The 25,323-nt window shown below is 47.3% G+C and overlaps 1 protein-coding gene across 6 annotated transcripts in view; it reads left to right on the top strand.

Annotated features, from left to right (window-relative positions):
* Positions 1 to 1,096: 1,096 nt before the first annotated feature.
* The window catches only part of RABEPK (Rab9 effector protein with kelch motifs), a 31,467-nt gene continuing 7,240 nt past the window's right edge, over positions 1,097 to 25,323 (top strand). For 2 of the 6 annotated variants that reach the window (XM_045372627.3, XM_005582212.5), the window contains exons 1-5: positions 1,097 to 1,132; positions 4,443 to 4,501; positions 8,936 to 9,093; positions 14,815 to 14,967; positions 19,366 to 19,527. In XM_045372627.3, the coding sequence (XP_045228562.2) occupies positions 4,449 to 4,501; positions 8,936 to 9,093; positions 14,815 to 14,967; positions 19,366 to 19,527 (526 nt within the window). In that variant the 5' untranslated portion in view covers positions 1,097 to 1,132; positions 4,443 to 4,448. Of the gene's footprint in view, positions 1,133 to 4,442; positions 4,622 to 8,935; positions 9,094 to 14,814; positions 14,968 to 19,365; positions 19,528 to 25,323 lie in introns of all 6 variants that reach the window. The other 4 variants (XM_074016578.1, XM_045372628.3, XM_074016577.1 and 1 more) reach the window with 3 other exon arrangements.

The raw sequence follows: 25,323 nt of genomic DNA, 5'->3' as shown, positions 1-25,323 counted from the left end.
GTCATGTATTCCCCACCACAACTACGATATAAATCTTTTTTCTTTTCTTTTTTTTTTTTTCCAAAACGGAGTCTTGCTCTGTCACCCGGGCTAGAGTGCAGTGACACTATATCAGCTCACTGCAACCTCCAACTCCCGGATTCAAGCAATTCTCCTGCCTCAGCCTCCTCAGTAGCATGGATTACAGGCACCCACCACCACGCCTGGCTAATTTTTGTATTTTTAGTAGAGACGGGGTTTCACCATGTTGGCCAGGCTGGTCTGGAACTCCTGACCTCGTGATCTGCCCGCCTCCACCTCCCAAAGTGCTGGGCTTATAGGCGTGAGCCACCGCGCCCAGCCTATGACAGAAATCTTATTAGCTCCATGGTTACAAGCAGACAGCCCTGAGGCCGGGAGGAAAGTAACTTCCCCAGAACTTTTTATTTCTTGCACTCTTGGCAATTGTCCCTAGTTGTCTTTTTGTTGATCTCTCTTTAAGACTGTATGCTCCTGGAGGCCAAGGGTGGTGGTGTCTGGCTCAGCATAGCACCTGCCATAATTACAAATGGCAATTATGGAATAAATCAGCTGTTCAAAGCACCAAATCTTGAGCTGGCTCGAAGACTGCGCAGGCAGATTGCGTGCTCAACTCTCCCCTTTTGAAACTGTTAACAATCATCGTAACTGGAAATGTAACTGTTATACCGCCCCCTTTTATTTATTTATTTTTGAGACGGAGTTTTCGCGCTGTTGCCCAAGCTGGAGTGAGGTGGCGCCCGGCCCTGTTAGCCGGTTATGGAGTAGATCAGCTGCTGCAGGAATTTGGATTCCCCAAACGAACGCCCGAACCCGGCATTGCGCAAATCGTTTCCAAGTAGCCCCAGCTTATTTATCCCTTCTGGGAGGGAGGAACCCAGGGAGGGCCCAACCCGCTTGGTTCCCCAGAAATGCACAACCCGGCGTCCACTCCGGGTCTGGGGGGGTCCCTCCACCGCCAGCCCAGGAAGGCAGTGCCGGGCCCTCGGGACTGAGCAGGCAGGATAGAGCGGTTAGCCCGGACGCTCTTCCGGGTTCTGGGAGGAGGGCCCAGACCTAAGCCCCGCCCCTCCGGGGCGGAGTCACGGCTCGCGACTGGCCTAAATCGCCGCAGGTAATGCGGTCCCGGGCTGGAGGGTTGGGGGCTAGGGTCCCCGGATACCGGGTCTGTTACAGTCTCGGGCAGGGGATCCGAATCCTTTAGGGGAGTGGGCCCAAGCCGGGTGGAAAGAACTGAGAAGGCCTTCCCTGGCTCCGTCCTGGCCACTTTGACCGAACCAGCCTGTTCTCTCCCGACCCGGTCTCCTATCCCCTAGAACTGCCACGTGGGGATGAGATTTACCGGGCAGGTAGCGGCGGCGGCTGCGGGAGGTCCCGCCCACGTGAAGCCAACCTAACTGAGCTCTGGACTTTGGGGACAGTTGTCAGCGGCCTAGGCCGCAGGTGGGATTTATCCATTCATCTCTCAATCTATTTTCTTTCTTCATTCACTAGCCACTCCCCCACTTCTACTCTATGCCAGGTCCATTGGTAGGTTCTCGAAATGGATCTGACAGGCCCAGCCCTCTAGGAACTTAGTCTAGTGGAGTTTAATCTAGAATCTAGTCTAGAAGCTTTAAATAGATAAACAATACAAATGATTCCTGCAGTGGTGGTGGCTTAATACCTTAAGAGCCCAGTGGGTAGAAGAAGGAAGTAACGTGGAAGGGGGTGAAAGAGAAAAGGGCAAATCAGGGAAGGTTTCACCAGGGAAGGGACTTTTGAACTGGGCTTTGAAGGTTAACTAGGAGTTTGCCAATTTCCCAGAAGGGAAGCGACATTACAAATAGGGGAAGCAGAATAGGCTACAAAATTATGAAAAGGCCTGCCATATTATAAGAACTGCAAAAAAACCAATAATGCAAGAGATTATGGAGGTGAGTTCACGGAAAAAAGCTTGACAGCAGAAGGCCTTACTTTCTATGCTATGCTGAGGCCAAGATTTATCCTAGAGCTCAGTATTTCTCAGCCTCTTTAAATATTTTGTCCTTTGGGCAGGGAACAGTGGCTCATACCTGTAATCCCAGCTCTTTAGGAGGCTAGGAGTTCGAGACCAGCCTGGACAACATAGGGAAACCCTATTTCTTTATTTTATTTTATTTTATTTTATTTATTTATTTATTTTTTTTTTTGAGACAGAGTCTCGCTCTGTTGCCAGGCTGGAGTGCAGTGGCGTGATTTCGGCTCACTCACTCTGCCTCTTGGGTTCAAGCAATTTTCATGCCTCAGCCTCGCAAGTAGCTGGGACTACAGGCGCATGCCACCACGCCCAGCTAATTTTTTTTTTTTTTTTTGTATTTTTAGTAAAGATGGGGTTTCACCATGTTGGCCAGGATGGTATCCATCACCTGACCTTGTGATCCGCCCATCTTGGCCTCCCAAAGTGCTGGGATTACAGGCGTGAGCCACCGTGCCCAGCCCCGTTTCTATTTTTAGTTAAAAAATAAGGAGGCCGGGCGCGGTGGCTCAAGCCTGTAATCCCAGCACTTTGGGAGGCCGAGGCGGGTGGATCACGAGGTCAGGAGATCGAGACTATCCTGGCTAACATGGTGAAACCCTGTCTCTACTAAAAATACAAAAAACTAGCCCGGCGTGGTGGCGGGCGCCTGTAGTCCCAGCTACTTGAGAGGCTGAGGCGGGAGAATGGCGTGAACCTGGGAGGCGGAGTTTGCAGTGAGCGGAGATCACGCCACTGCACTCCAGCCTGGGAGACACAGCGAGACTCCGTCTCAAAATAAATAAATAAATAAATAAATAAATAAATGGCCAGGCTCAGTGGCTCACGCCTATAATCCCAGCACTTTGGGAGCCGAGGCGGGCCAAGTTCAAGACCAGCCTGGCAAACATAGTGAAACCCCGTCTCTATGAAAAAAAAAAAAAAAAAAAATTAGCTGGGCATGGTGGCACTTGCCTGTAGTCCTAGCTTATTCGGGAGGCTGAGGCAGGAGAATAGCTTGAACCCGGGAGGCGGACGTTGCAGTGAGCCGAGATCGTGCCACTGCACTCCAGGCTGGGTGACAGAGTGAGACTCCATCTCAATAAATTGATAAATAAAGCTGCTGCCCTGGCACAGTGGCTCACACCTGTAATCCCAGCACTTTCGGAGGCCGCGACGGGCGGATCACTTGAGGTCAGGAGTTTGAGACCAGCTTGGCCAACATGATGAAACCCCGTATCTACTAAAAACACAGAAATTAGCCAGGCGTTTTGGCTGGTGCCTGTAATATGAGCTACTCGGGAGGCTAAGGCCAGACAATTGTTTGAACCCAGAAGGCGGAGGCTACAGTGAGCCACGATCGTGCCACTGCACTCCAGCCTGGGTGACAGAGTGAGACTCCATATCAGAAAAAAATTAAAAAATAAAAAATAACGCCAGGTGCGGTGGCTCACACCTGTAATCGCAGCACTTTGGGAGGCTGAGGCGGGCAGATCACCTGAGGTCAGGAGTTAGTGACCAGCCTGGCCAACATGGTGAAACCCCATCTCTACTAGAAAAACTAGAAAAATGAGCCAGGCATGGGTGGGCACCTGTAATCTCAGCTATGCAGGAGGCTGAGAAAGGAGAATCATTTGAACCAGGGAGAGGGAGGTTGCAGTAAGCAGAGATCGCACCACTACACTCCAACCTGTGCAACAGAGTGAGACTCCATCTAAAAAAAATAATAAGAATAAAAATAAAGGCCCGGCGCGGTGGCTCACGCCTGTAATCCCAGCACTTTGGGAGGCCGAGGCGGGTGGATCACAAGGTCAGGAGATCGAGACCATGGTGAAACCCCGTCTCTACTAAAAATAGAAAAAATTAGCCGGGCGCGGTGGCAGGCGCCTGTAGTCCCAGCTACCTGGAGGCTGAGGCAGGAGAATGGCGTGAACCCAGGAGGCGGAGCTTGCAGTGAGCCGAGATTGCGCCACTGCACTCCAGCCTGGGCGACAGACTGAGACTCCGTCTCAAAAAAAAAAAAAAAAGAATAAAAATAAATACATCAGCCAGGCACAGTGCGTCACCTGAGGTCAGGAGTTCGAGACTAGCCTGACCAACATGGTGAAACTCCATCTCTACTAAAAATACAAAAATTAGCTGGGCATGGTGGCACATGCCTGTAATCCCAGCTACTCGGGAGGCTGAGGGAGGAGAATCGCTTGAACTTGGGAGGCAGAGATTGCCATGAGCCAAGATCGTGCCATTGCACTCCAGCCTGGGCAACAAGAGCAAAAGTCCGTCTCAAATAAATAAATAAAAAATAAAGATGAAAAGTTGGTGGTGCTTATTCAAATTAGTCAGGCCCTAGAAATTAGTACATTCAACAGGAAAGGTTTAAAAAGGAGGTTGAATTGATTAAGATGATCATCATAAGTGTCTAAAAAGTGCCTTTCTTTCTTATGCATAGGACACCATGAAGCAGTTGCCAGTCTTGGAACCTGGAGACAAGCCCAGGAAAGCAACATGGTCTGTAACGAAGGATCCAGACACAGAAAAGCATGAGTTTTTGTTTCATTTATAAGTAGTTTACTAACATATTTGATCATCAACAAAAAAGGGTAGAGACGAAACCGTCTGCAGTTGCTGGTAATTAGACTCAAACTGTCTGAGCAGGTCTTCAGAGGAAAGATAGGGGGGCAGTAATTATCACAGAGCAGATGTTAATTTTATTAAAATCCATTACCAGAAAGAGTAAGGCACTGACCATCTGGCATCGTCAGCTCCAATGCTGTGTCTTCCCCCGAGCTCTGACTCATTTCTAAGATTTTTAGGAAATTAGATTTGGATTAAACTGGCTTCACTGTTTCTTGGCTGTTTGTTCAACCAACCCTTTATTCAACAATTAACATTGGCCTGATGGGGGCAGCTGCTGTGTGGGTGTGGGTGCTGTGTGGGAGGTAGAATTGTAAATAGTCTCTGTGTACTGGGGACTACAGACTAAGCAGGTGATGGTGATGAAATGTGATCTGCTCTAAGGTAGGGCCCACAGAAGGCTGTAGAGAGGTGGCAGTTCTTCAACAGGACCTTGAAGGAGAGACTCCAGTCTGGCTTCCATGCATCTGTCTTGCTATGTACCCAGAATATAGCCAATCATGGCATTTCCTAGTTTAAAACCCTTTTGTACCTCCCTATTGGTGTTGAGATAAAAATCAGACTCCTGGGCTGGGCACAGTGGCTCATGCCTATAATCCCAGCACGTTGGGAGGCCAAGGCGGGTGGCTCTCCTGAGGTCAGGAGTTCGAGACCAGCCTGACCAATATGGCGAAACCCCATCTCAACTACAAATACAAAAATTAGCCAGCGTTGTGGTACATGACTGTAGTCCCAGCTACTAGGGAGGCTGAGACAGGAGAATTGCTTGAATCCGGGAGGTGGAGGTTGCAGTGAGCTGAGATCATGCCATTGTACTCCAGCATGGGCCACAGAGCAAGAATACGTCTCAAAAAAAAAAAAAAAAAAAAAAAAATCAGACTCCTGGCCAGGCGCAATGGCTCATGCCTATAATCCTAGCACTTTGGGAGGCTGAGGTGGGTGGATCACTTGAAGCCAGGAGTTTGAGACCAGTCTGGCCAACATGGCAAAACCCCATCTCTACTAAAAATAGAAAAATTAGCCAGGCGTGGTGGTGCATGCCTGTAATCCCGGCCACTCGGGAGGCTGAGGCAGGAGAATCGCTTGAACCTGGGAGGTGGAGACTACAGTGAGCTGAGATGGTGCCACTGCACTCCAGCCTGGGCAACAGAGGGAGGGAGACTCCGTCTCAAAAACAAACAAACAAACAAAAAATTAGATTTCTTAAACTGGCCCAATGGTCCCTGCCAAATGTTTCTGCCTGTTTTTTCAACCTCAAATCCCATGACTTGTTCCTTTGTTCTCTTTCTCTTCTTTACTCTGCCCTGCACTGTTCCACTCAGGAGCTACTCATGCTGGTCTCTCCGCCCGGACTGCTCTTTCCCTCCACCTTTCGTCCCTCTCTTTGCCCAGCTTATTTTATTTTATTTTTGAGACAAGGTCTTCCTCTGTGGCTAGCCACCCAGGCTGGAATGCAGTGGTACAATTGTGGCTCATCATAGCCTCGATCTCCTGGCCTCAAATAACCCTCCCATCTCCATCTCCCAAGTAACTGGGACTATGGGTATGTACTACCATGCCCAGCTAATTTTTTTTTTTTTTTTTTTTTTTTTAAATAGAGACACAGTCTCTCTATGTTGCCCAGGCTGGTCTCAAACTCCTGGGCTCAGGTGATCTTCCCACTCCAGCCTCCCAAAGTGCTGGGATTACAGGTGTGAGCCACCACACCTGGCCTGCCCAGCTAATTTCTACTCATACTTCAGATCTCTATCCAAATGGTGCTTCTTCAGGAAGCCTTCTCCGATCACCCTATCTCCCTGGCTCCTTACAGGGTGAGACCCTCCTAAGACATGCATGTCCTCATGCTATATATTCTGTACTCCTTTCTACCACAATTGAAGTGAAATAGATAGTTGTGAAACTGTTTAATGTTTCTTTTCCCACCTAGTCTGTAAGGCCTATCAAGGCAGGGACTTTTTTTTTGTAATATCCACCATCTCTGGATGGCCGTGTGCTTTTGGGATAAATTACTCAACCTTCCTAAGCTTCAGTTCCTCCGTTGTAAAACTCAGATGATGGTAACAGCTGTTATCTTCAAAGAGTGTTTGTGTTTTTGTTTTTGAGACAGAGTCTCGCTCTATCGCCAGGTTGGAGTGCAGTGGCACGATCTCGGCTCACTGCAACTTCCGCCTCCCTGGTTCAAGCAATCCTGCCTCAGCCTCCCGAGTAGCTAGGACTGCAGGCGCGCACCACCACACCCAGGTAATTTTTGTATTTTTAGTAGAGACGGGGTTTCATCATGTTGGCCAGGATGGTCTTGATCTCTTGACCTCATGATCTGCCTGCCTCGGCCTCCCAATGTGCTGGGATTACAGGTGTGAGCCACTGCGCCCGGCCCTCAAAGGGGTTTTGTGTAGATTAAGTGACATCAGAATAGAGATCTGAATGGGAAACAGATTTGGCCACCACTGATGAATATATAGATGAGTGGTAATTGAAGTTATCACTACAGATAACATTAATCAGGTAAGCAAATGTAAACTGAGGAAAACAGAACTCAAGGTTGACTGAGAGTCAGGAGGTGGCTGGTAGGGAAGGAGTAGGAGAAAGAAGCAGAAAGGACAGCCAGAAAGGTGAGTGCAGAACCAAAGGAAGGGATGTGGGAAAGCCAGGCTGGGAGAAAGGCACAAGAAGAAGGGAGTCCCAAACACCAGAGAGGTCAAATAAGACAGGGCCTGAAAAACAGCTACAGAAATTTGTTTTCCAATCAGGAAGCTTGAAGTGTGTTTTCTCAGTCAGCATTCAGAGTCACTGTGGAGAGTGGAATGGGCCGAGTGCAGTGGGCACATCCCTATAATCTTAGGACTTAGGGAGACCAGGGCAGAAGGATTGCATGAGGCTGGGAGTTCAAGACCAACCTGGCCAACATAGCGAGACCCCTGTGTCTACTTAAAAAAATATAGAGAGACTCTGGCTGGGCACAGTGGCTCTCGCCTGTAATCTCAGCACTTTGGGAGGCTGAGGCAGGTGGATCACAAGATCAGGAGTTCGAGACCAGCCTGGCCAACATAGTGAAACCCCGTCTCTACTAAAAATACAAAAATTAGCCAGGCATGGTGGTGTGTACCTGTAGTCCCAGCTGCTCAGGAGGCTGAGACAGGAGAATCGCTTGAAGCCAGGAAGCGGAGGTTATGGTGAGCCAAGATTGCACTACTGCACTCTAGCCTGGGCAACAGAGTGAGACTCCATCTCAAAAAAAAGAAAAAAGAGAGAGAGAGAGAATGGAATGACCAAATCCTGTATGTGATTTTTCAGAGTGCTAGCTTTGGCTTCCATCAGATTGAGTTTTATGAGTAATCTGGAAAAGCTCTGAAATCAGTAAATTCTGGATAATTTTTTTGATGGGGAGGAATCATTGGCTTGTGGCAAGAGCCCCGGGGCTGTTGGTTCCCATGTGGTGGCACATAAAGCTCTCGCCACCATTTATTGAGTCCTTCACTGCCCTGTTTTGACGTCTTGTCTTAGTCTTCATAATGATCTTTTGCAGTAAGAACTATTGCTGTCCTCATTTCACAAATGAGTAAACTAAAGTTCAGAAAGGTTAAGTGACTTCCAAAAGGTCACACATCGAGGAAGTACCTGAGCTGGAATTTGAACCAGATCTGTCTGAATTCACACACCATGTTCACAGCCACCATCCTGTGCCAAGACACATCACTGAACATTTCTGGAGATCAGTTTCCCTATCTACCAAATGGGGAAAAATATAGCCCAGTGCATTCCTACCAGATAACTGTGAGATGAAGACAGTGACAAAATGGAAAAGTCAAAGACTATGTGCAAAGGGGAGGTACTATTATTAATTGGAGAAGTGCTGCTTTGTTGGGTACAATTTGAAGTGTCTGCATAAGACCCTTCATTCTGGGGCCAGGCGCGGCGGCTCAAGCCTGTAATCCCAGCACTTTGGGAGGCCGAGATGGGCAGATCACAAGGTCAGGAGATGAAGACCATCCTGGCTAACATGGTGAAACCCCGTCTCCACTAAAAAATACAAAAAACTAGCCGGGCGAGGTGGCGGGCGCCTGTAGTCCCAGCTACTCGGGAGGCTGAGGCCGGAGAATGGTGTAAACCCGGGAGGCGGAGCTTGCAGTGAGCTGAGATCCGGCCACTGCACTCCAGCCTGGGCGACAGAGCGAGACTCCGTCTCAAAAAGAAAAAAAAAAAAAAAAAGACCCTTCATTCTGGTGAATATTTCATGAGGAATGGAAAGAACACACTACTGCGTTTATTCTGTGCTCAGGCCTCCTGAATACATCCTTCCTTTGGCAGGTACACCTTGACTCTCCCTGGTGACAGCCCCTGTGCTCGAGTTGGCCACAGCTGTTCGTATTTACCCCCAGTTGGTAATGCCAAGACAGGAAAGGTCTTCATCGTTGGCGGAGCAAATCCAAACAGAAGCTTCTCAGACGTGCACGCCATGGATCTGGGTAAGACCAGAGCTGCGGAGTACGTGCCCTGTGGCCAGAGAACAGGGCTGTGTGCTGCTAGCCATTAGCAGGGCATTCCTCAAAACACCAGCAGGGTTTTCCTATAAGAAAAAATGGCCAGGGCTAGGTCCAGTGGCTCACGCCTCTAGTTCCAGCACTGTGGGAGGCCAAGGCGGGCGGATCGCCTGAGGTTAGAGTTTGAAACCAGCCTGACCGATATGATGAAACCCCGTCTCTACTAAAAATACAAAAAAAATTAGCCGGGTGTGGTGGTGGGCACCTGTAGTCCCAGCTACTCAGGAGGCTGAGACAGGAGAATTACTTGAACCGCGGAGACAGAAGTTACACCAAGCCAAGATCGTGCTACTGCACTCCAGCCTGGGCGACAGAGCGAGACTCAGTCTCAAAAAAAAAAAAAGAAAGAAGAAAAAATGAACATCACTGACAGATCCCTAAGGTTTCTCAGCAGGTTCCTGGCACACAGTCATCTGACCAATACCTCCTTGTTTAGGGGAAGAGAACCCTTATGGAGCCTTGGTTGTCCAGCCATTTATTCATCAAATATTTCCATAGGATACATTGATTACTACCACCACTCATTCTATCCACATATCCAATATATCACTAAGCCCTACTTATCTCTTATCTGTTTTTTTTGAGATGGAGTTTCGCTTTTATTGCCCAGGCTGGAGTGCAGTGGCACGATCTTCGCTCACTGCAACCTCCACCTCCCAGGTTCAAGCAATTCTCCTGCCTCAGCCTCCTGAGTAGCTGGGATTACAGGCATGCGCCACCATGCCCAGCTAATTTTTTTTTTTTTTTTTTTTTGAGACGGAGTCTTACTCTGTTGCCAAGGCTGGAGCCATGCAGTGGCGCGATCTCAGCTCACTGCAACCTGAGCCTTCTGGGTTCAAGCAATTCTCCTGCCTCAGCCTCCTGGGTAGCTGGGATTACAGGCGCCCACCACTACTCCCAGCTAATCTTTTGTATTTTTAGTAGGGACTGGGTTTCACCATGTTGGCCAAGCTGGTCTCGAACTCCAGACCTCGTGATTTGTCCTCCTCGGCCTCCCAAAATGCTGGGATTACAGGCATGAGCCACCGCGCCTGGCCCCAACCTCATTTCTTGGCTCTCTCCAACCCACATATCTCTCATCTTTATCCATGTCTGTCCATTTCCACTGCTGCTACTGTAGTCCAAGCCACTGTTGTCTCTCAACTAGACTTACAATAGCCTCCTCACCCGTCTCCCTGCTTCCAAGTTTACCCACTATACAGTATATTTTCTGTACCTAGCCAGCGAATATCATCTAAAATACAAATCTGACCAGGTCACTCCGTATTTCAGACCTTTCTCAACCTCACCTTTTTTTTTTTTTTTTTTTAGATCTAGTCTTGCTCTGTGGCCCAGGCTGGAGTGCAGTGGTACCGTGAACTCGGCTCACTGCAACCTCTGCCCCCTGGTTTCAAGCAATTTTCCTGCCTCAGCCTCCTGAATAGCTGGGATTACAGGTGCGTGCCATCACACCCGGCTAATTTTTGTATTTTTAGTAGAGACGGGGTTTCACCATGTTAATCAGGCTGGTCCTCAAATCCTGACCTTGTGATCCTCCCACCTCAGCCTCACAAAGTGCTGGTATTATGGGTGTGAGCCACCGCACTGGCCTTTTTTTTTTTTTTTTTTTTTTTTTTGCGGCAGCGTGTCACTCTGTCACCCAGACTGGAGTGCAGAGGCATAATCTTGGCTCACAGCAACCTCTGCCTCACGGGTTCAAGCAATTCTCCTGTCTTAGCCTCCCACTAAGCTGCTATTACAGGTGCGTGCCACCAGCCTGGCTGATTTTTGTATTTTTTTTTTTTTTTTGAGACGGAGTCTTGCTCTGTGCCCCAGGCTGGAGTGCAGTGGCGCGATCTCGGCTCACTGCAAGCTCCGCCTCCCGGGTTCACGCCATTCTCCTGCCTCAGCCTCCCGAGTAGCTGGGACTACAGGCGCCCGCCACCTCGCCCGGCTAATTTTCTTGTATTTTTAGTAGAGACGGGGTTTCACCGTGTTAGCCAGGATGGTCTTGATCTCCTGACCTCGTGATCCGCCCGTCTCGGCCTCCCAAAGTGCTGGGATTACAGGCTTGAGCCACCGCGTCCGGCGATTTTTGTATTTTTAGTAGAGATGGGGTTTCACCATGTTGGCCAGGCTGGTCTCGAACTTCTGACCTCAAGTAATCTGCCTGCGTCGGCCTCCCAAAGTGCTGGGGTTACAGGCGTAAGCCACTGCGCCCGGCCCCAACCTCATTTCTTGGCTCTCTCCAACGCACATTTGCTGCACTGGATGTCCTTCAGTTCTTTGAACACGGCTTGAGCTCTCTGGCCTCCATGCCTTTGCACACACAGATCCCTCTGCTAGGAATGTTTTTCCCTTTTCTTATCATCTGGCTACTCTATATCTTTCAGATTTCAGATTAAATGTCTCTTCTGCCAGGAACCTTTCCCGTTACCTCTGGACTCGTTCAGGCACTACATGACTCTGTATGTCCATAGTCTCATGTGCTCTTCTATCCTATCTGCCTTCACAGCCCTATCACATGTGATTGTTTCCTGTCCATCTGCCCCACAAGAACATAAGCTCCTTAGAAACAGGTAGCATGTTTTCCTCATCATTGTATCCCAGACACTACCACAGGGCTTACAACAGAGTGGGTGCTCTGTAAGTATTTGAATGAATGAATGAATGAATGAATGAATGAACCTGCTAATAAGAAACGATTATTAGCTGGGTGCAGTGGCTCATGCCTGTAATCCCAGCACTTTGGGAGGCTGAGGCAGGCAGATCATGAGGTGAGGAGATGGAGACCATCCTGGCCAACATGGTGAAACCTTGTCTCTACTAAAAATACAAAAAAAATTAGCTGGGCGTGATGGCATGTGCCCGTAGTCCTAGCTGAGGCAGGAGAATCACTTGCATCTGGGAGGCAGAGGTTGCAGTGAGCCGAGATTACACCACTGCACTACAGTCTGGTGACAGAGCAAGACTCTGTCTCAAAAACATAAAATAAAATAAAATAAAATAAAATAAAATAAAATAAAATAAAATAAAGAAACCATTATTCTTTGCTCTACACAAGGGCAGAAGTTGAACAATGGTGGCCCACTTACGTATTTTGTTAGGTCCACGTAACATTTCCAGATTGTTTTAATCTTAAGGTGTTTTTTTTTTGTTTTTTTTTTTTGAAATGGAGTCTCAAACTGTCATCCAGGCTGGAGCGCAGTGGCATGATCTTGGCTCACTGCAACCTCCACCTCCTGGGTTAAAGTGATTCTCCTGGGCCAGGCACCGTGGCTCACGCCTGTAATCCCAGCACTTTGGGAGGCCGAGGCGGGCAGATCATGAGGTCAGGAGATTGAGACCATGCTGGCTAACACGGTAAAACCCCATCTCTACTAAAAATACAAAAAAAAATTAGCCAGGCTTGGTGGCGGGCATCTGTAGTCCCAGATACTCGGGAGGCTGAGACAGGAGAATGGCATGAACCCGGGAGGCGGAGGTTGCAGTGAGCTGAGATCGAGCCACTGCACTCCAGCCTGGGTGACAGAGCGATACTCCGTCTCAAAAAAAAAAAAAAAAGTGATTCTCCTGCCTCATACTCCCAAGTAGCTGGGACTACAGGTGCGTGCCATCATGCCCAGCTGATTTTTGTATTTTTAGTAGAGATGGGGTTTCACCATGTTGGCCAGTCTGGTCTTGAACTCCTGACCTCAAGTGATCCACCCACCTCGGCCTCCCTAAGTGCTAGGATTACATGCATAAGCCACCACACCCAGCCTAATCTTAAATTGTTTACCAACCAATCATGCAGAAATCTATATAGACATTTAAATGGTTTGGCTTCTCTTGATAATGTTGGAAAATCTAACGTCATTAGGCCTGCTTGTCTACATGGCAACAATTATTTGGAACTGAGCTGCCACCTATCAAGAGGGCTCTTTTTCTCCAGTTTGCCACAGTCTTTGTTACTCCTGCCTAGGCATTTGAATTTCTACTCCCTGCACTAAAAAAAATCAAAGGTAGGCTGGACGAAGTGTAATCCCCCAGCACTTTAGGAGGCCGAGGCGGGTGGATCACTTGAGGTCAGGAGTTCGAGGCCAGCCTGGCCAACATGGTGAAACCCCCATCTCTACTAAAAATACAAAAATTAGCCAGGCATGGTGGCGCACGCCTGTAATCCCAGTTACTCGGGAGGCTGAGGCAGGAGAATCGCTTGAGCCTGGGAGGCGGAGGTTGCAGTGAGCTGACATTGCGCCAGTGTACTCCTTGCTCCAGAGCAAGACTCCATCTCAAAAAAAAAAAAATTCAAAGGTAAATTAAATCACTTCTAGTCCTCAATTACATTAAATTAGTTCAGTTACGTCTTTATTGCAACCTATTAATAGCTTGGTGACCCTGGCTACACCATCTCAACCATCTGGACCTCCGTGCCCTATAAAGTAGGGATAATAACTTGCTTCAGATCTAACAAGATAATGCCTGTAAAGGTATTGTATAATTGCTTAACCCAGTGAAATAACTACTATTAATAATAAAGGTTAGGCTTTTTTTGTTTGTTTGTTTGTTTTTTGAGACAGAGTCTCACTCTGTCACCCAGGCTGGAGTGCAGTGAGATCTCGGCTCACTGCAAGCTCCGCCTCCCAGGTTCACGCCATTCTCCTGCCTCAGCCTCCTGAGTAGTTGGGACTACAGGCGCCCGCCACCATGCCTGGCTAATTTTTAGTGGAGATGGGATTTCACCTTGTTAGCCAGGATGGTCTTGATCTCGTGACCTCGTGATCCGCCTGCCTCGGCCTCCCAGAGTGCTGGGATTACAGGCATGAGCCACTGCTCCTGGCCAAGGTTAGGTATTATTATTCTGTGAACTTGTTTTAGCCAGCCATCATTTATTTGCAAGTAACAGAATCCCACTTAAACCACAGGAAAAAGAAGGAATTTATTTAGTCAGATACAGGCATGTTTCTTTCTTTTTCTTTTTCTTTTTTTTTTTGAGATGGAGTCTTGCTGTCTTCCCAGACTGGAGTACAGTGGCACAATCTCAGCTTGCTGCAACCTCTGCTTGGTTAACCAAGTAAAATAACCCTGGGTTCAAGCAATTCCCCTGCCTCAGCCTCCCAAGTAGCTGGGACTACAGGCACATGCCACTACACTCGGCTAATTTTTTTGTATTTTAGTAGAGACGAGGTTTCACCATGTTGGCCAGGATGGTCTCGATCTTCTGACCTCGTGATCCACCCACCTGGGCCTCCCAAAGTGCTGGGATTACAGGCGTGAGCCACTGCACCTGGCCGATACAGGCGTGTTTCAAAGAATTCAAGGACAGGAAGTAGAGCCCAGGATCATGAGAAAGTGGAAGCACTTGATCTGATTGGCTCATTCTGGTTTCATTGGCTACCTTCAACCCAATCAGCTAAAGCTACAAAGTCAAAGTGTAGTACAAACATATCATCTGGGATCTACCCTTGTGGTTGACAAAGTGGGGACAGTTTCCATAGAACAGGGTCTATGGGCTAGGCAGACAGCCCCCTAAGTATCTATTATAGAACTTTCTGGAGGTTGACAACATGCCCTTTAAGTGATTCATTGATGTTTATGGCCATCTTCTCACAACCATCCCCAAGTGTGCCAACCAGTATAACAGTTGGCAGCCCCAATCTAGGAACTGGGTGAAATGTTTTCCAGGAAAACACCAGTGGGACTTAGTTACCTGCAAGGGCCTCTTGCCCCGCTATGAACATGCTAGCTTCATTCCCTCCTGCACATCTGACCATATCTGGGTATTTGGAGGTGCCAACCAATCAGGAAATCGAAATTGTCTACAAGTCCTGAATCCTGGTAAGTAGCCAAAGCTTATTTTATTTATGTACATATAAATGTTCATGTGTATGTGTGTGTGTGTGTGTGTGTGTGTACATATATCCAATTATAATTCCAGTACATTTGGATTATACTGATTACCATTTAACTTTGCTGACATCATAGAAAATAGGAATTTTAACTTTTAGCATAATCTGAAAACAACAGAATAAAAACAATTGTTGGTAACACGTACAATTTTTAACTTGTTAAATGTCAAAGCTGGAAGAGACTTCAGAGAACAGCTATGCCAAATGGGCAACTCAGGTTTATCAAGGGGAAAGTGACTTTCCTAAAGTCACAAGAGGCCTGGCATAGTAGCTCACGCCTGTAATCCCAGCACTTTGGGAGGCCGAGGCAGGCGGATCAGTTGAGGTCAGGAGTTTGAGATCGGCCTGGCCAATATGGTGAAACCCCATCTCTACTAAAAATACAAAAATGAGCTGGGCATGGTGGTGGGCATCTATAATCCCAGCTACTCAGAAGGCTGAGGCAGGAGAATCGCTTGAACCCGGGAGGCGGAGATTGCAGTGAGCTGGGATCGTGCCACTGCACTCCAGCCTGGGCAACAGGGTGAGACTCTGTCTCAAAAAAAATAGGAAAGAAAAATTTTTAAAAATAAAGTCACAAGAGAGTCAGTGGCTGAGCCAGGCTTAGAACCCAAGTCACCTAGATTAAGTGGTCCTCCAGTAAGGTCCTCCAAAGGTCCTCCCTGGGAGACATTTGGCCATATCTGAAAACATTTTGGGTTATCACAACTGGGGGTAGGGCGGGCTACTGGTTTCTAGGGGTAGAGGCCAGATATGTCGTGTATATATCCTGTCACGCCTAAGACAGCCACCACAGGGAAGAATTATCTGGTCTAAAATGTCAGTAGTGCCAAAGTTAAGAAACACTGACCTGGATCCTCCTAGTATGTTTCTTTTAGCCAAAAGTAGAAAGTTCCTAACTTGTCTCACTGACAAGACATTTTGTTTGTTCGTTTTGTTTGTTTGTTTGTTTTTGTTTTTCATACCTTCCTGTTTCCATCACTGGCAGTTTTATATAGAGGAAGCAGTTTGGGAACATCACAACTGACAGGAGGTGGCTAAACCACCTGTGGGGAAGTGAACTTGTCTTTTTGCCTTTTGTTTGTTTTTGTTTTTCTCTTTACAAATATTATTTATGTTCATTGTAAAATACTTGAAAAATACAAATAAGTGGGAAAAGTCATCCACAATCCTATTATATTAAGGCTATTAACAACTTTCTGTCTTTTTTTTTTTTTTTTTTTTTGAGACGGCGTTTCACTCTTGTTGCCCAGGCTGGAGTGCAATGGTGCAATCTCGGCTCACTGCAACCTCCGCCTCCTGGGTTCAGGCGATTCTCCTGCCTCAGCCTCCCAAGTAGCTGGGATTACAGGCATGCGCCACTATGCCTGGCTAATTTTGTATTTTTAGCGGGGATGGGGTGTCTCCATGTTAGCCAGGCTGGTCTCGAATTCTTGATCTCAGGTGATCTGTCCACCTCGGCCTCCCAAAGTGCTGGAATTACAGATGTGAGCCAATGTGCCCGACCCAACTTTCTGTCTTCTTCCTGTCTTTTCTCTGTTTTCACAAGCCTGAGATCATACTATATTTACACGTTCATAACTTTTTCCTTTTAATTTCATAATGCCAGGAGAAATAGGTGATTTTTTTTTGGCTTTAGCAAAAATAATTGATTTGTTATTAATAACAGTGCTTTGTTAATATCATATCATTTGTTTGTTTTGTTTTGGGTTTTTTTGTTGTTGTTAACTTTTTTTTTTTTTTTTCAAGGCAGGGTCTCACTCTTTTGCCTAGGCTGGGATGCAGTGGTTTGATCACAGCTCACTGCAGCCTCGACCATCCAGGCTCAGGTGATCCTCCTAGCTCAGCCTCCCAGGTAGCTGGGACTACAGGCGCTTGCCACCATGCCTAGCTAATTTGTTTGTATTTTTTGTAGAGACAGGGTTTTGCCATGTTGCCCATGCTGGTCTCAAACTCCTGGGGTCAAGCAATTTGCCTGCCTCAGCCTCCCAAAGTGTTGGGATTACAGACATGAGCCACTGCACCTGGCCAACATCATTTTTAATGGCTGTATCATGCTCCATTATATATAAAATACTCCATAATACCGTAATTCCTCCATTTATGAACATTTAGTTCCTTTCAGGTTTTTACCATTATAATTAACAAAGCAGTGAACATCTTCATTCAGAAGTCATAGACTGTATTTCAAATTATTTTCTTAGGGTTCCTGCCAAGCAATAAAAAGACTAGGTAAAATATTGTGAACCTTTTCAAGGTTTTGATACATACTACCAAATTGCTCTCCAGAAAGATTTTTCCAGTTTATCCTCTCTCCAACTGTGTTTAACAATGTTTCTTTCATTACTGACCAGCACTGAATTTATCAGTTTTAAACATTGCTAATTTGATAGGCAAAAAAACTTGTGCACAGTTTAAATATGCATTTTGGGCCAGCGCGGTGGCTCACACCTGTAATCCCAGCACTTTGGGAGGCTGATCACCTGAAGTCAGGAGTTTAAGAGCAGCCTGGCCAACATGGTGAAACCCTGTCACTACTAAAAATACAAAAATTAGCCTGTAGTCCCAGCTACTGATGAGGGTGAGGCAGGAGGATCGCTTGAACCCAGGAGGCAGAGGTTGCAATGTGCCGAGATCGTACCACAGCCTGAGCAATGAGTGAGACTCCCTGTCAAAAAAGCATTTTTTGACCTGGACATTTTTCACATGTCAGCCAACTCTTGCTCAGTTCCCTCTATCAACAATATATTTGGGGTGTTGCCCACCTAATGCATTTGTTGAGTATTGCCCGATAAAAAAATAAAAATTAAAAAAAAATCTATTTGTACAATAGTTGGTCAGAGTTCAGGAACTAGGACCAAATTTTCTTACATGTCAAGTATTTAAATTCCTTCAGCATATTTAGACAGTATGTTATCTTTCAATTTGATTTATTTGTTTGGGTATGTATTTCCTGTCGTCCCTCCTCCTCCCTGCCCTCCCTCTATGGAACATAAGTGCTTCGAAGGGAAGAGTTTGTTTATTGTTGAATATTCAGGGTACAGAACACTGTCAGAAATAGAGTAGACACGGCGGGGCATGGTGGCTCACGCCTGTAATCCCAACACTTTGGGAGGATGAGGAGGGCAGATCACAAGGTCAGGAGTTCCAGACCAGCCTGACCAACATACTGAAACCCCGTCTCTACTAAAAATACAAAAAAAAAAAAAAAAATTAGCTGGGCGTGGTGGCAGGTGCCTGTAGTCCCAGCTACTTGGGAGGCTGAGGCAGGAGAATCGCTTGAACCTGGGAGGTGGAGGTTGCAGTAAGCCGAGATCGCGCCACCGCACTCCAGCCTGGGTGACAGAGTGAGACTCCGTCTCAAAACAAAAAAGACGAAGAAAGAGATAGACACTTGGCAGACCATTTGGCTAATTGTGAAGCCAATTTGCTTGGAGGAGTAGCAGTATGATGTGGTGGTTAAGGGCACAGATGAGGGTCTCTGCTTTGCTAGGCACTAACTATGTCCTTGGACAAGTGACTTAATCTCTCTCTGCCTCTGTGTTCTGTCACGTTGGATAATAACAGTTTCTGCCTTGTTAATTTGTCAAGGATTTAAATAAACTCAGTATCTGGCACATAATTAATGCTCAATAATTGTGGTAGTTGGTGTAGTTAAGGTTTGGCAAAGGGAAATCAGTTCTAGAACCCTGGCCTTTCGATTTCCAACAGTGGTATCCATTGAAATAAAATACAGTGAGAATTTGGAAAGCTTCTGTCAAAGAGGGTGATTTTATTTTATTTTATTTTATGTTATTTTATTTTATTTTATTTTTTTGAGACAGAGTCTCGCTCTGTTGCCGAGGCTGGAGTGCAGTGGTGCAATCTCAGTTCACTGCAACCGCCGCCTCCTGGGTTCAAGCGATTCTCCTGCCTCAACCTCCTGTGGAGCTGGGATTACAGGTCCCCACTACCACGCCTGGCTAATTTTAGTAGAGATGGGGTTTCACCCGATGTTGGCCAGGCTGGTCTCGAACTCCTGACCTCAAGTGATCCGCCTGCCCTGGCCTCCCAAAGTGCTGGGATTACAGGCAAGAGCCACTGCACCCAGCCTGACCCCATTCTTGTACTTACGGCTTTTAAATCTTGGGGATTTTGGACCGTCTTGGCAAATCCTAAGTATCATCTTCATTCTTCCTTGATGTTTGTGAGTATGAGATCCCTGCCCAAAACTAGGCTGTCCCCACTTGGGATTGGAGTCTGAAAACTGACTTCACTCAGCCCCAGAGTCAAGGTCAGAAGCCCCTCAACCTCGGTATTTTAAGTGCCTTCATTCTCTCTGGCCCAGAAACCAGGATGTGGACCACGCCAGAAGTGACCAGCCCCCCACCATCCCCAAGAACATTCCACACATCATCCGCAGCCATTGGAAACCAGCTGTATGTCTTTGGGGGCGGAGAGAGAGGTGCCCAGCCTGTTCAGGACACGAAGCTGCACGTGTTTGACGCAAGTATGGACTGGTGGGCACCTTGGGGCTGGTCAGGGCCATCCCAGTCTACAAATTACCTAATGTAGGAAGCAGAAGTTAAAAAAGGAAAGCCTGCTGGGCGCGGTGGCTCACACCTGTAATCCCAGCACTTTGGGAGGCCGAGGCGGGCGGATCACAAGGTCAGGAGATTGAGGCCACGGTGAAACCCCGTCTCTACTAAAAATACAAAAAATTAGCCGGGGGCGGTGGCGGGCGCCTGTAGTCCCAGCTACTTCGGAGGCTGAGGCAGGAGAATGGCAGGAACCCGGGAGGCGGAGCTTGCAGTGAGCTGAGATCGCGCCACTGCGCTCCAGCCAGGGGGACAGAGCGGGACTCCGTCTCAAAAAAAAAAGGAAAGCCTGTTTCACTTCTAGACTTCTTTGTTATATCTCTTACCTGGTATCTTTTTCCCACAGCAAAATTGGCATTTAAAAAGGGATAATGAGGCCTGGTGCCCCAGAGCTTTGGGAGGCTGAGGCAAGTGGATCACTTAAGGTCAGGAGTTTGAGAACAGCCTGGCTAACATATCTGGTCTCTACTAAAAATTAAAAAAGTATCCGGGCATGATGGCACGCACCTGTAATCCCAGTTACTGAGGAGGCTGAGGCAGGAGAATCGCTTAAACCCAGGAGGAGGAGGTTTCAGTGAGCCAAGATGGGGCCACTGCACTCAGCCTGAGTAACATACTCTGTCTCAAAAAATAAATAAATAAATAGATAAATAAATAAATAAATAAATAAATAAATAAATAAATAAAACTAAAAAGATAGGCCGGGCACGGTGGCTCACGCCTGTAATCCCAGCACTTTGGGACGCCGTGGCGGGAGGATCACCTGAGATCAGGAGTTTGAAACCAGCCTAGCCATCATGGCAAAACCCCGTCTCTACTAAAAATACAAAAACTGTCTGGGTGCAGCGGTGGGTGCCTGTAATCCCAGCTACTCGGGAGGCTGAGTCAAGAGAATCACTTGAACTCGGGAGGCGGAGATGGCAGTGAGCCAAGATCGTACCAGATCGTACCACTGGACTCCAAGTGAGCCAAGATCGTACCACTGCACTCCAGCCTGGGTGACAGAGCGAGACTCTGTCTCAAAAAAAAAAAAAAAAGAGGGCCGGGCGCGGTGGCTCAAGCCTGTAATCCCAGCACTTTGGGAGGCCGAGACGGGCGGATCACGAGGTCAGGAGATCGAGACCATCCTGGCTAACACGGTGAAACCCCGTCTCTACTAAAAAATACAAAAAACTAGCCGGGCGCGGTGGCGGGTGCCTGTAGTCCCAACTACTCGGGAGGCTGAGGCAGGAGAATGGCGTAAACCCGGGAGGCGGAGCTTGCAGTGAGCTGAGATCCGGCCACTGCACTCCAGCCTGGGTGGCAGAGCGAGACTCCATCTCAAAAAAAAAAAAAAAAAAAAAAAAAAAAAAAAAGAACAGAGATAATTCTATATGTTACATTTGCATCCTGAATTTTTCACTTAAGTATTGTTCCATGCAATCAGAAAGTCTTCACCAACATTTTGAAATTATTATTATTATATAAATATAAATATTAGAGTCAGGGTCTCACTGCATTGCCAAGGCGGGTCTCAAACTCCTAGCCTCAAGTGATCCTTCAGCTTTGGTCCCTCAAAGTGCTGGCATTATAGGCATTGAGCCACACCACCTGGCCTTCACCATCATTTTTAATAAGTGCTTAGGTTGGGCGCGGTGGCTCGTGCCTGTAATCCCAGCACTTTGGGAGGCCAAGGCAGGTGGATCACAAGGTCAGCAGTTTGAGACCAGCCTGGCCAAGCTGGTGAAACCCCTTATCTACTAAAAATACAAAAATCAGCTGGGCACGGTGGTGGGTGCCTATAATCCCAGCTACTCAGGAGGCTGAGGCAGCAGAATTGCTTGAACCCAGGAGGCGGAGGTGGGTGGATTACCTGAGGTCAGGGTTCAAGACCAGCCTGGGCAACATGGTGAAACCCTGTCTCTACTAAAAATACAAAAAATTAGCTGGATGCGGTGGCGGGCACCTGTAATCCCAGCTACCAGGGAGGCTGAGGCAGGAGAATCCCTTGAACCTGGGAGGTGGAGGTTGCAGTGAGCCCCGATCATGCCACTGCATTCTAGCCTGGGCGACAGAACAAGGCTCCATGTCAAAAAAAAAAAAAAGTGCATAATATTTCATCATGGCTGTACCAATAATTAAACCTGTTGATGGACACTTAGGCTATTTCCAATTCTTCTTTATTATAAACAATACTGTAATGAACAAGCCAGGCATGCTGACTCATGCCTATAATCCTATCAGCTCAGGAGGCTGGAGAATCGCTTGAGCCCAAGAGTTTGAGGATGGAGGGAGCCATAATTGCACCACTGGCACTCCAGCCTTTGCAATAGAGCGAGACCCTGACTCTAAAAAAAAAAAAAATATATATATATATATATATATACACACACACACACACACACACAATAAGGAACATATTTATGCAAAAACCATTTCAGGTAATTTTAAATTAAATTCCTTGGGACACCGGGGGCTCCTTGAACAACCAGCAAGCATACCATAAACAGTAATTCAAAGATAAATTGTTTGGCAGACCTTTGCTTCAACGAGTTTTTGCAGGCCAGGCGCGGTAGCGGTAACATGCCTGTAATCCTTTGGGAGGCCACTTTGGGAGGCCAAAGCAAGGGGATCACTTGAGGTCAGGAGTTCAAAACTAGCCTGGACAACATGGTGAAACCCTGTTTCTACTGAAAATACAAAAAATTATCCGGGCTTGGTGGCGGGCGCCTGTAATCCCAGCTACTTGGGAGGCTGAGGCAGGAGAATCGCCTGAACCGGGAGGCAGATGTTGCAGTGAGCCAAGATCACACCACTGCACTCCAACCTGGGTGACAGAGCAACATTCCATCTCAAAAAAAAAAAAAAAAGGTTTTGCAGTACTCCTTTAAGACTTTTCTGGTATATAGATATGATTAATTTTTCAGAATTCTATATATGTTCAGCTTTGAAGATAAAAAGGGTTGCCTGCAGTAAAATATAATAATAATCAAATTCATAACTCTCATGTATTATGTACTTTTTTTCCTTCATGCTTTAAGTATATTATCTCATTTAATTCATACCTCAGCTCTTAGAAGTAGGTATTGTCTTTTTTTTTTGAGACGAAGTCACGCTCTGTTGCCCAGCCTGGAGTGCAGTGGCGCAATCTTGGCTCACTGCAACATCCACCTCCTGGTTTCAAGCAATTCTCCTGCCTCAGCCTCCTGAGTAGCTGGGACTACAGGCACATGCCACCACGCCAGGCTAATTTTTTTTGTATTTTTAGTAGAGATGGGATTTTACTGTGTTAGTCAGGATGGTCTCAATCTCCTGACCTCATGATCTGCCCACCTCGGCCTCCCAAAGTGCTGGGATTACAGGCGTGAGCCACGGTGCCTGGCCCAGGAGAATCACTTTAACAGGCATGAGCCGCCGTGCCTGGCCAGTATTGTCTTTATCCTTATTTTACAGCTATAGAAACTGGAGCTTAGATAAGTAATTGGTGAAAGGCCACATAGTTATTTAGTGAGATAACCTGGTTTCAGCTCCAAATCCCATATTCTAACCATTATCCTATACTGCCACATCAGGAGTCCCTTTCCCAACCCCTCTAACAAATCAATTAAGGATATTGTCTTGAAAACAGAAGAGTCTAGCAGAGTGAAGTGGTGTGTGCCTGTAGTCCCAGCTACTTGGGAGGCTGAGGTGGGAGGATCACTTAAGCCTAGGAGTTACAATCCAGCCTGGACAACATAGCAAAACCCCATCTCTAAAAATAATAATAAGGCTGGGTGCAGTGGCTCACACCTACAATCCCAGCACTTTGGGAGGCTGAGGTGGGTGGATCACTTGAGCCCAGGAGTTCAAGACCAGCCAGGGCTACATGGTCAACCCCCATCTCTACTAAAAATACAAAAATTAGCCAGGCATGGCGGTGTGCACTTGTAATCCCAGCTACTTGAAAGGCTGAGGCAGGAGAATTGCTTGAACCTGGGAGGCAGAGGTTGCAGTGAGAGCCAAGATTGTGCCATTGCACTCCAGCCTAGGCAACAAGAGCAAAACTCCGTCTCAAAAAAAAAAAAAAAAAATGGCTGGACGCAGTGGCTCACGCCTGTAATCCCAGCACTTTGGGAGGCCCGGACGGGGCGGGGGTGGGTCTCTTGTGGTCAGGAGTTCGAGACTAGCCTGGCCAACATGGCAAAACCTTGGCTTTACTAAAAATATTTAAAAATTTGGGATGGGTGCAGTGGCTCACGCCTATAATCCCAACACTTTGGGAGGCCAAGGCGGGTGGATCATCTGAGGTCAGGAATTTGAGACCAGGCTGGCCAATATGTTGAAACCCCTTCTCTACTAAAAATTAAGGGCTGGGCACGGTGGCTCACGCCTGTAATCCCAGCACTTTGGGAGGTTGAGGCGGGCAGATCATGAGGTCAGGAGATCGAGACCATCCTGGCTAACATGGTGAAACCCCATCTCTACTAAAAAAAATACAAAAAATTAACCAGGCATGGTGGCGGGCACCTGTAATCCCAGCTACTCAGGAGGCTGAGGCAGGAGAATTGCTTGAACCCGGGAGACAGAGGTTGCAGTGAGCTGAGATCGTGCCATTGCGTGCCATTGCGTTCCAGCCTGGGCAACAAGACTGAAACTTTGTCTCAAAAAAAAAAAAAAAAAATACATTAAATAAATAAATAAATGAGTAACAAGATGATGACTCTGAAGGCCTGTCACAGAAACAGACTCATTCATTTTGACTTTGTGGTAGTTTTAGTTTGAAGTTAAGAGGAGATCGTTTTTATTTCATAACAAGAAATGGCTTCCGGGTGCTAAGTAGAAGGGGCAGGCATGTTTGGTAGTGGGCTCTCCAGCCCTAGAAGCATGCACGCAGAGGCTCTATAGGACTGTTTTTTTTTTTTTTTTTTGAGACGGAGTCTCGCTTTGTCACCCAGGCTGGAGTGCAGAGGCCGGATCTCAGCTCACTGCAAGCTCCGCCTCCCGGGTTTACGTCATTCTCCTGCCTCAGCCTCCCGAGTAGCTGGGACTACAGGCGCCCACCACCTCGCCCGGCTAGTTTTTTGTATTTTTTAGTAGAGATAGGGTTTCACCGGGTTAGCCAGGATGGTCTCAATCTCCTGACCTCGTGATCCACCCGTCTCGGCCTCCCAAAGTGCTGGGATTACAGGCTTGAGCCACCGTGCCCGGCCTTTTATTTTTTTTTATTTTTTTTTTTTTAAAGACAAGAGTCTTGCTCTGTCACCCAGGCTGGAATGCAATGGCGCGATTACTTCAACCTCCACTTCTCGGGTTCAAGCAGTTCTCCTGCCTTAGCCTCCCAAGTAGCTGGGATTATTAGGCACCTGCCACCACACCCAGCTAACTTTTTTTTTTTTTTTTTTTTGAGACGGAGTCTTGCTCTGTCACCCAGGCTGGAGTGCAGTGGCCGGATCTCAGCTCACTGCAAGCTCCACCTCCCGGGTTCACGCCATTCTCCTGCCTCAGCCTCCCAAGTAGCTGGGACTACAGACGCCCGCCACCTCGCCCGGCTAGTTTTTTTGTATTTTTAGTAGAGACGGGGTTTCACCGTGTTAGCCAGGATGGTCTCGATCTCCTGACCTCGTGATCCGCCCGTCTCGGCCTCCCAAAGTGCTGGAATTACAGGCTTGAGCCACCGCGCCCGGCTTTTTTTTTGTATTTTTAGTAGAGACAGTGTTTTACCATGTTGGCCAGGCTGGCCTCAAACTCCT

This window comes from Macaca fascicularis, chromosome 15, assembly GCF_037993035.2.
Source record: "Macaca fascicularis isolate 582-1 chromosome 15, T2T-MFA8v1.1".
NCBI lineage: Eukaryota > Metazoa > Chordata > Mammalia > Primates > Cercopithecidae > Macaca > Macaca fascicularis.
This window is presented reverse-complemented; position numbering and strand designations above follow the sequence as displayed.